The 10,969-nt window shown below is 44.7% G+C and overlaps 1 protein-coding gene across 4 annotated transcripts in view; it reads right to left on the bottom strand.

Moving 5' to 3' along the window:
• ACSL1 (acyl-CoA synthetase long chain family member 1) overlaps positions 1-10,969 on the bottom strand; it is a 71,677-nt gene that overhangs the window by 40,895 nt on the left and 19,813 nt on the right. For all 4 annotated transcript variants that reach the window (XM_023514877.1, XM_023514878.1, XM_003792781.3 and 1 more), the window contains exon 2: positions 8,106-8,332. In XM_023514877.1, the coding sequence (XP_023370645.1) occupies positions 8,106-8,300 (195 nt within the window). In that variant the 5' untranslated portion in view covers positions 8,301-8,332. The remainder of the gene's footprint in view (positions 1-8,105; positions 8,333-10,969) is intronic.

Raw genomic sequence — 10,969 nt, 5'->3', positions numbered from 1 at the left:
AAAAAAAAAAAAAGAAAAGAAAAGAAAAGAAATATATTGCTCTATGCACAATCTAAAGAATATTTTTTTGTTGTTTGTTTGGGAGGTTTTTTGAGACAGAGTCTCACTATGTTGCCCTCTGTAGAGTGCCATGGTGTCACAGCTTACAGCAACCTCAAACTCTTGGGCTTAAGCGATTCTCTTGCCTTAGCCTCCCAAGCAGCTGGGACTACAGGCACCCACAACATCGTCCGGCTATTTTTTGTTGCAGTTGTTGTTGTTTAGCTGGCCTGGGCCAGGTTCAAACCTGCCACCCTCGATGTATGTGGCTAACACCATAACCACTGTGTTACAGGCGCTGAGCCTGTTTTTTTTGAGACAGAGCCTCAAGCTGTCCCCCTGGGTAGAGTGCCGTAGCATCACAGCTCACAGCAACCTCCAACTCCTAGGCTCAAGCGATTCTCCTGTCTCAGCCTCCCAAGTAGCTGGGACCACAGGCGTCTGCCATAACGCCTGGCTATTTTTTGGTTGCAGCCATCATTGTTGCTTTGGTGGGCCCGGGCTGGATTCGAACCCACCACCTTAGGTGTATGTGGCTGGTGACTTAGCCACTTGAGCCACAAGCGCCAAACCAAGCCTGTTTGTTTTTTAAGAGAGAGGGTTTGGCCTGTTGCTCAGGCCGCAGTGCAGTGACATCATCATAGCTCATAGTAACCTAGAACTCCTGAGCTCAAAAGATGTTCCTACCTCAGCCTCTCAAGTAGCTGGAAGGTAGTTGGGACTATAGACACACACCACCATGCCTGGCTAATATTTTAATTTTTGTAGAGATGAAGTTTCATTTTGTTGCCCAGGCTGGTCTTGAACTCCTGGCCTCAAGTGATCCCCTTACCTTGGCCTCACAAAGTGTTGAGATTATAGGTGAACCACTGTGCCTGGCTATGAATTAACGTTTTGGGTGTGCATAACAGTTTGGATGTGCACAAGTGCTATCATTCTTCTTAAACAAAAGTGCCATACTTAAACACTGGGTGTTTAGTGGCCTCAGTTATATCCACAAACTCAGGGAGCTATACTCTGAGTGCTGGGAGGCACAGCTGTCACAACTGGAGCCCAAAATATGTCACAGAGCAGAGCCACCTCAAAAGCAGGGGATGCAATTATAGTACTGGGTCATTAAAGTACATGTGGCTATTTCTAGGAATGCTTACTTAAATGAAAAACACCTGGCTCAGCGCCCATAGGACAGTGGTTATGGTGTCAGCCACATACACCAAGTGTAGCGGGTTCAAACCTGCCAAGGCCAGTTGAACAATGACAACTACAACAAAAAAATAGCCAGGCTTTGTGGTAGGCACCTGTAGTCCCAGCTAATTGGGAGGCTGAGGCAAGAGAATTATTTAAGCCCAAGAATTTGAGGTTGCTGTGAGCTGTGATGCCATAGGACTCTACCAAGGGCGACATAGTGAGACTGTTTTTAAAAAAAAAAAGAAAGAAAGAAAGAAAAATACCTTAAATCTGGCTTTTTGGCCTTCTGACATACCTGTGGATTGGGATGGAGGTGGGGGTTTCAGTTGTGCTCAGGAAACAGGGTGAGCTAAGCAAGCAGCCCCAATCAAAGGCACAGGACTATGAGTCAGGAGAAACTGTGGGTGTTTTATTTCTTCTGTCACAGACCTCTTTCATGTGGTTATATGGTTTTCCCAGTTTTAGAAAAAAAGATGGTGACTGAAACACACTACAATCAAACTAGAGGTCATGAGGATGTTCTGTAACCTCTCTACGCAAGCTAAGGTTCCCCCTGAGGTCAGTCTCCCCACACGGGCTGAATTAGGAAATACCAGTTCAAGTTCCCCCTTGGGAACAGGAAGGGCAGGGAAACCATGAACATCAGCATGTATCACAGGATCCCAAGGCCAGAACCTTTTCAGTATTTAACAGGTAGGAGCAATGAATGGCCAGTTATTTTGCCCTATTCCCTATTTAAGTGCAAAAGCATGTCATGTTCTTGAGGATGTATTAGGTGGTAGAAAGGCCCAAGATTATACATTGTGGCCTCATCCATCTCAATCTATAAATGGGTATCCACTGGCCACCACAGTGAATGCCCACTGAGCTACTTTCCCCATGGAGTGTAGAGCATCCATTGTATCTGCGAGGGAGTGGGTCCAGGTCCCCCACACTCCAGATACCAAAATCCACGGAAGCTCAAGCCCCAGGTATAAAATGCTGTAGTATATGCACTTCACCTGCGCATCCTCCCCATCCTCCCTTATACTTTGAATCACCTTGAGATTACTTACAATATCTAATACAATGTAAATGCCATGTAAGTAGTCGCTACACTATATTGTCTAGAAAATAATGTCAGGAAAAAAGGTCTGTACATATTCAGTACAGATGCAACCATCTATTTCTATTTCCCCCAAATACTTTCAATCCACGGATGTGGACCCCCAGGAGCCAACAGGGTTCTTCCCAGCATTCGTATTTTACATGCGTCTCAGCCCACCCAGACTGGTATCTTCTGCTTCCTTCTATAAACAGACACGAAATGACTTTTCCATTCACTGACCTTTAAGAGAGGTTCTCTGGCCATCAATTCCCATATGCGGCAACACTACATCTTTGCTATATTAAACTAGGTCTTTGAAAGGCCAGCTTATAGGCACACTCCCCTCTGTGATAACTTCTCAACGATAACAGACGGGATATTTAAAAATACACAGACGCCCCTAGCACACTGACAGTAAATGTCACAGGGAACAACGAGGCCTCAGGCTCACTACTCATGCTCACTACTTAACTGGCCAACTTCCCCAGATCCCCTACCCCCAGGTAGGCACAGAAAGGGCAGACCCATCCTGACAGTCAGTGCTAGGTTTTGACATCTGCATGCAAGAAAGATGGGAGGTAAGTGACTATTTACAGAGCACCTGCTGAAGGCCAGCCACCCTTCAGGTGAGGAAACGGGACTCAGGGCACACCTCCCTCTTTCTACAATGTGGTGAGCGTAAAACTCAGCTCAGTGGAACATCCAGGTATGCTAACATTTGTTTATTGTTCGCAAGTACATTCCAAACTTGCCCACACCTTGTTCATCTTGAGGACACAGGGTCCTGCTCACCAGCACCTAGCTGTATTTTTGATTCTTCAATGCTTTCCTCCAGTCCTCACATCTCTAGATCATCTCCAGTTTCCATCTTCCAGAAATCACATCTATCCCAATCAAAGGGTTTGTTTAAGAGAGATGGGATAGGAGGCTGACACAGCACTTAGCAGAATATCTCATCACCAGTGCAAGATCAGTCAACTGCAGAAGAGAAAATCTCACCATCCTCCTTCACGAAAGGGAAGTCACAATAGCCCAAATTCCCCACTCCAATACACGCTGGTCAAGCAAAATAAGAATGTTTCACACACTGGCTATTTGGAAAACATGAGGCCTTCTACTTCATCCCTGGCCAGCCCAACAAGAGCCACATCACTATTTATCAGCCTCTGGTGGCCTGGATAGAAGGGATTTTGCCAAGAAACACAGACAGCCCACCTTTGTCATTCTGCATTTGGCACCAGTTGGCTCCACTTGGGGAAGGCTATTTTTAAACTTAAATAAATATTACAGCATGTGTTTCTGTCATTTGTGTGAACACATGGTTTTTGTTTAAAGAAGTCTGTGGGAAGTGGAATTATACAAAATGAAATCACGTTTTCAGATCTGCTTTATTGTATTCTTATACACCTGTATGGCTTTTTCTTCCCGGGGAAAGGGCACCCAGAAGCAGATAGTTCTTTAAAAAAATAACAATCAATCTCTCTTTCCTTGAATTCCTAAGGCAGCTATTTAATACTTCTGTGGCCTAGTCCTGCACAAAGATCAGAAACTCGCCTTCAGTTCCCTGTGACAGGCACCCCCTGGCCTACAGAGCCCTGGACCCAGCAACTGTTGCCTGTTACCATGCTGACATTGTCATCATCTCATTCAGCAACCTAGGAAGTGCTTCCAAGTCAGTGACAGGTATTACAGCTTGAAGAGCAACTCAGTTGTCCCTAGAATGTGAGTTTAGTAAGAAAAAGTAACTCAGCAAGGTTTTTCAGAGTTTGTTATTAGGAAGTCCACTAAAAGTTTTAGAAAAGGGGCCAACATTACCTAAAGGTAACAAATGCTGATGTCTGCACGCTCTCAGAGTTAACACTTCTAAACAAAAACACCCCTTCTAACATACCCTCTCCATCCCACCCCACAGTCCCAACTATCGTGACTGCTTGATGAAAATGACATCAAATAATGGAACACTTTTCAAAAAGTGTGTTCAAGAATTCCGAGCACCATGTCAGCACAGTTGCTAGGGGGAGAATGAAAAGGGCAAATCTTAGCTCACATGTTCATTTGATCACTTGCACGATTATTATGAAATCAAGACCAGGGAAGGATAGCCCACGGGGAATGGTGACTAGACGCCTGCAATCCCAGATGGGAAGTAAATTAAGGTTAACGACTAAAAACAGTCGAGATTTCCACGAGGATGACTGACAGATAGGAAGACAAAGCATCAGACCAGGAGATTCTCCCCACATCTCACCTGCACTTCCAGGAATACGTACCTGGTAACTACACTGTTCCGAAGCTTCCCAGAAATGAGAATTGGAATTATATTTACAAAGAACTACAGAAACAATACTACTGTACCATATTCAGAAATGACTGCAGGTACAGCCAGATGCTACTAACACTTCCCCCTTTCTCTCAGTGTTCACCTACTACCTCCCTCCTGGTTCAAACCCACTGGTTGACTTGCACAGGTCGCCTGGACACTCCTGCAGACCCACCAGGCTGGTGTTAGGAAGAGCAAGTGTTACCAACACCCTCCCTACCTGCCCTTCCTAGCAGCTTCCACTCAGAATTATCCCTAGACATGTGTCTCACAGCAATATTTGATCCTGCCAAACACAACAGCTCGCCACGCACAAAAGGTCCTGCCCTTCTGGTGTAGAAGGGCATCGCCACTCTGTGTCTACCAGGATCACCCTGATGGGCACACTTGCTTTACTTCCCCAAGCCAGGTGTGAGTCTTCACAGCACCTTATGGATCAAAGGCCCACTCTTCTCTCCTGCAAAAATTGCTTATGCCAGTGTGCAAGTGGGCCTTTACATGCACATATGTGTGAAGTGTGTTCAAGGGGAGATGAAGGAAGCCACTAGCCACACATGAAAAATCCCTCTGTACTACGCTCCAAACACACCCTCTAAATGGGACAAAGAATGCTTACTGAGAAGTGCATGTGAGCTGGGAGGTCTAATTTGCCAGTACAAGCCTCTGGTAGACCATGACTTTGAATCTTTTTTTTTTTGCAGTTTTTGGCCGGGGCTGGGTTTGAACCCACACCTGCGGCATATGGGGCCAGCGCCCTACGCCTTTGAGCCACAGGCACTGCCCCATGACTTTGAATCTTAAAACTATGTTGTTCATGGAGCATTACTGCCACAGGCTGGATAGGCTACATTTAGCTTGCTGCTTTCAAGTTCTTATCTGAGAATGAACTCACCATTGCAGTTTTACAGCATGAAAACAAGTCACTTGCATCACTCATAGTTTGAGGACGGCTCTCACCCTCTGCCAAGGCTACGAAGAGCCCGGAGCACTGCTTCCCACTGCCCTGTAAGCTCCATGAGGAAGCCCTGGTACCGTGCACATCAGGTAGCAATAGCTTGAGTCCTTGTTGAATGAATAGATACCCGATAACTATTCTTTGTGACTCGTGGAGAATTAAACCCAAAGCATCACACCCTCCACAGCAGACTTTCTGAAGCACAGGATTAAAGTGTTAAAGCAAGTCACTAACCACATACGTTCCAATGTGAGGATGTCTAATTTTCAACCATTCACATGAAAAAGTCGCCAAGCAGCAGGGGACCTGAAGGCTAGAGGTTATGCAGTGTGGAATTCAGTCATCCAATGTGGAAACAAGATCATTATAACCAAGAAACTGGTTCTGCACATGAAAAGATAAAAATCCACGCTAGAACCAAGGTCTGGTAACAAGTCTGAACAGTGAATCTGACAGACTAACTGGTTTAGTCTCCAGAAGTAAATTTTAATCTAACTTCTGATATTCTTAAAATTGAGTCTTAGAGGCTAAGGACTTGGAGGCATAAAGAAATTTTTTCATGCTACAATTTACTCCCTTCTCTAATATTTAAAAATAAACAATAAAAACATGAGCTTTTATTTACGTACTTCATAATCTAGTTAGGGTCATCAAAAATCTTTCTTCAACTAACTGGACAAGCCAGTCATTTCCCCATGATGTGTGGCGCTCACGTGTTCTTTCCACCACCTCCTCTAGCAGCTGCCATGGTTCTCACCTGTCCTTCATGATGGTTTGGGGCCTAAATCGCTCCAACTTGATAGGAAGGTCTGTAACCCCACCAGCACCAAGTTCTGCTCTGACCCCTTCTAGGCTAACTGGGTCCAGTGCAAAGGACACGAGAAGGACAGAACTGCTCGTGTTTCCACAACCCTGTGCCCCTCCCCCCTTGTCCTTAGTCCCACCCAATTCTTGGCAGTTTCTAATTCTACATCCAGCCTGTGTACAGAATCTAGGCTCTGTTTCCCTTTTGCTCCTTCCTTTTCCATCACTATCTTCAGCCTCTTGTGCCCATGGTCCTTTTTAAGAAGAGCCTGCTTGTGAGTGTAAGGACTCTGGCCAGACTCTTCACACTGCCCTGGACAGATCTAAACTTCCCTTCTGGTACAAACTTTCAACCACAAATGAAACCAGAGTTCCGGGTCTTCCACTAACTATATAATATGATTTCATCTCTTTGAACCCAGTTTTCTCATGTATAAAATGTGAGGGTTAAGAGGAGACCTTTGAGGAAGAAGAAAACTAACATTTCCTGAACATTCAGAGTGGGTCAGGGAGACACACAGAGCTATGCAGTCCTCTTAGCCATGCTGAAGGAGGGAAGTACTTCCATCTCTCCTGTCTTCCAGACAATCTCAAGGTCGGAAACTCCTGGTGAACTTGCCCACAGCTGCCTGGTCTCAACACAGAAGGCTGGTTCCACCTAGGTCCCATCTCTCCTCTCCCTGGTCACTTTTGTCAACCATGCTCTTGTATTTCCCTTAACCAAAACCACCAAGGTCCACCCCCAAAAGGGGTCCAATCAGTCACTCTCTCAACCTCAGAGAAAGGCTAAGACAAGTGAAAATCAGAAGTCTTGTACAACTCTTGTGAAAGTGAAACAAAAACAAGTACATACAAACCACAAAACTTGCTTCCATTCACTGCCCAGCCAGTCAACCAGAGGCACCTCTCAAATCTTCTTGTTCCTTCGTGTCCTGCCCAAATTTTGCTGCCATGTCACCCTGCCAAGGTCCTTTTCTACCTAGCTTTATTCTGCTTGAAATCCCAAAGTTCCTTTCAAGGTATATGTCTAAGTTCCAGCTATGTTCAACAACTCTCATCCCGGCTGGAATAGAACCTTGCTGAGAAGAGGGACTCTGTGTCATCTTGTCCCCTCATGGAATCCCCTGAGCACACCAGAAAGCCCAGCATAGGGGAGAAGCTCGATGCAGTTTCTGGAATGATCTGTGAGAATGTGGGTAGACCACAGCCAACACCATCCCATCTGTCCCTGTGCTCCATATTTTGGCCTCAGCCTCTGCTTTCTATCATCAAGTTATTTGTTTAGTATATTTCTGTGTATAAAGTACCCCAAACCTCGGCTCAGCACCTGTGGCTCAAGTGGATAAGGTGCCAGCCAAATACACCTAAGGTGGTGGGTTCGAATGCAGCCCAGGTCCGCCAAACAACAATGACAGCTGCAACCAAAGAATAGCCAGGCGTTGTGGCAGGTGCCTGTGGTCCCAGCGACTTGGGAGGCGGAGGCAGGAGACTTACTTGAGCCCAGGAGTTGGAAGTTGCTGTGAGCTGTGATGCCACAGCTCTCTACCCAGGGAGATAGCTTGAGGCTCTATCTTAAAAAAAAGAAAAGAAAAAGTACTCCAAACCAAATATTTCATTGTGATCATGATCTTAATCAATACTATGTCCCATGGAGCTTCCCTAACCTGGGTGAGTGCAGAGAAAGTCAGGAGGCAGGCTGGCCTTTCACTTACCGCCACTTCCACCGACTGCATGGAGAGGTCACATGGCGGCTTCAGGGCTTTGGGTCTCGTGGCGTACCAGAAAGTGGTGAGTGCTGCAAAAGCCCCGAAGCCCATGAGCGTGTTGGTTGGAAGGGTGCGCACGTATTGTCGGAAGTCAACCAGCTCTGGCATTCGAAAATACCGGAACAACTCGTGGGCTTGCATTGTCCTGTGTTGGTAGTTTTCTAAGCTGAATTCTGTCGGAAGAGAAAAATGTCATGTTCATTCCAGGGAGGCAGGACTTGTCTCCAGAATCCCCAGAGGCTGACCGATCTGGGCATGAAACCCATAGTCTAATGCTCCAGGCCTATTCCTGGCTGTCAAATGTTACTTTTCTAAAAACATTTTAGGAATTAATTTTCATTTGATTTCTCCATTATCTTGTGTTTTTTAAAAAAAAAAAAACACTATCTTCTTTCATTAACCACATTTAAAAGATTTTACCCACAAAGAATCCTTCCCATCAAATGCTCAAAGGTAGGTATAAGTTTCTATTTTCCTCTCTGGTATTACATCTCTGTTCTCTTCCACCTAATCAAATACATTCAACTCTCATTATCAAGGCTAATGAAGAGACGAGTGAAGAGGAACAAGCCCAAACCACCTGAATGCCATCAGTTTCTACTTCTTCCAACAGACCTCAGGACAAGTCCCCAAACTGGTTAAACAGACCAATCTAAATTTCACCTTCTTGTACTTTTCATACCAGGAATGTGGTGATGTAAATGCTGGGACACCTGATGTTGGCTATTTTGATAAGATCAGTTTATTTTTTATTCCCCAAGATGTTATAGTGAAAAGAAACAAATTAAATACATTGGTGTGCAGAAACTTTAAACCAACCATCAGATGTCTAGAGAGAGACTTAAAAGAGAGTAAGAATAGCATTAGCATCTAGACCCAAAGTCTGCCTCTCCAGCTTATAAACTGTATGATTTGGGTCAAATTACTTCACCTCTCTGTGTGTCGGTTTCCTCATCTGTAAATGAAGATGAGAATAGAACCTATCTCATCAGGCTTTTAATATTGCTAAATGATTCACATAACAAGGTTAGGTTGATGCCATACACCAGAAAGTGCTCCAAAAATGTTAGATATTTTTATTATTTCTTTACTCTGCCAATAATACATGATTAACCTTGAGTACAGAATAGTGAGGGACCCTGGTAATAAAAAAATGATGCTTGCTTGCAGCTTGCAAACAAAATTAAGAAGCCAAAACACACAGAAAAAATTAGATAAACAACCTGATATGTATGTATCAAAGCCCCAAATAGATTTTACCTATTATTTCATAAGTAGATCAGTATAAAAAAATAAATGTACAGTACAGATAATAAATAAGAATAATTCTAATTAGAAAATTATTAATTGCCCAGAAGTTTGACAGTAAAGGGAAGGGAATAATACTAGTAAAATGATCTGAAAGGTTTTTCTCAAAAATTCCCTGGCAATACAACAAGTATTAATATTTTTAATATAAGTTGAGATGGCATTTGTGAATGTTCACTATGATATTCTTTTTAAGCCTAGGTCACAAAATTGAAAATAATTTTGTTTTTATTTTTCTTTTTGAGAGACAGAGTCTCACTTTGCTGCCCTCAGTAGAGTGCCAAGGTGGTACAGCTCACAGCAAACTCCAACTCTCGGGCACAAGCAAACCTCTTGCCTCAGCCTGCCAAGTAACTGAGACTACAGGTATCCGGCACAATGTCCACCTATTTTTTAGAGATGAGGTCTCACTCTTGCTCAGGCTGGTCTCAAACTCCTGAGCTCAAAGTAACCCACCTTGGCCTCCCAGATTGCTGGCATTACAAGTGTGAGCCATTGTGCCCAGCCAATTTTCTTTTCTCAAATATAGAAATCCCCTGTTTAAATTTAAATCTATACTATTAGTTTTTCAGAGAGCAGCAAAACATCAAGCAGTTTTATTAGTCACCAACACTACAAGAACAAAGTAATGCATTTGCTCACCGCAATCAGTCTGCCTCAATGGCTCTGCGTAGGTGAACAAACACACACTCACACAAAACTTCAGGGTTTAATATGACAGCAAAGAAAGATAAGCAAACTTCTTCAGGCCATAATTCTGGAAAGAAAGCACCAGCACTTGCAAAACCACTCACCATCTGTGCCACCAACAGCTGACTGTGGGGTGACACACCACTGCAGAAACAGAAGAGTGGTGAGGGTGGGGGCGGGGAGGGGTTAGAAAGGCTCAGCCGGTGCTTGCCCAGCCTGCCAAGGTCTCCCAGGGCATGAATCACATGTGAGGCCCACGCTGCTGCCCACTGGGCTAAAGGTAACTAGCAGACAGAATCCATACTCCATTCTCAGGAGAGCAGAGGGTGGAGGATGGGCCAATGGCAAGCCGGGAGCAAAGTCACCCCACCGCACCACCCATGGGCAGGGACAGGCATCCGTGAGTGTCGCTGCCTGGGCTAGTTCTGAAAACAGACACTGTTTTCTTTCTGCTCAGCTTCCCAATAAGAAGAGACAATGGGCATTTTTTTTAACCATTGAAATGAAAGATTGGATATTGGGTGGTGTCTCACCAGCCTGAGATATACCAAGAAAGAAATGGATCATGGAGAGAGGCAGCAGATTTAGTCTATCTAGCTGGGTTCATTCAGAGGGATCAAGCTACTCCCCTCAGTTTGCATATGGGAGCACCTAGTGTGTGCCAGGGACCCTAAAGGACACTGGGAAGACAGTGCTGATGGCACAGTCCAGGCCTAGTGGAGGAGATGCCAAACTGAACAGCAGCGTCTGTGAGGCATTGAGGATGTCCTTTCAGAACAAGGTAAGTAGACAAATTGTGTCCAGGGTCCAGT

This window comes from Otolemur garnettii, unplaced genomic scaffold, assembly GCF_000181295.1.
Source record: "Otolemur garnettii isolate 467f Iridium unplaced genomic scaffold, OtoGar3 scaffold00061, whole genome shotgun sequence".
Classification (NCBI taxonomy): Eukaryota; Metazoa; Chordata; class Mammalia; order Primates; family Galagidae; genus Otolemur; species Otolemur garnettii.
The sequence above is the reverse complement of the archived record's forward strand: the minus strand, read 5'-3'. Positions and strand labels throughout refer to the sequence as shown.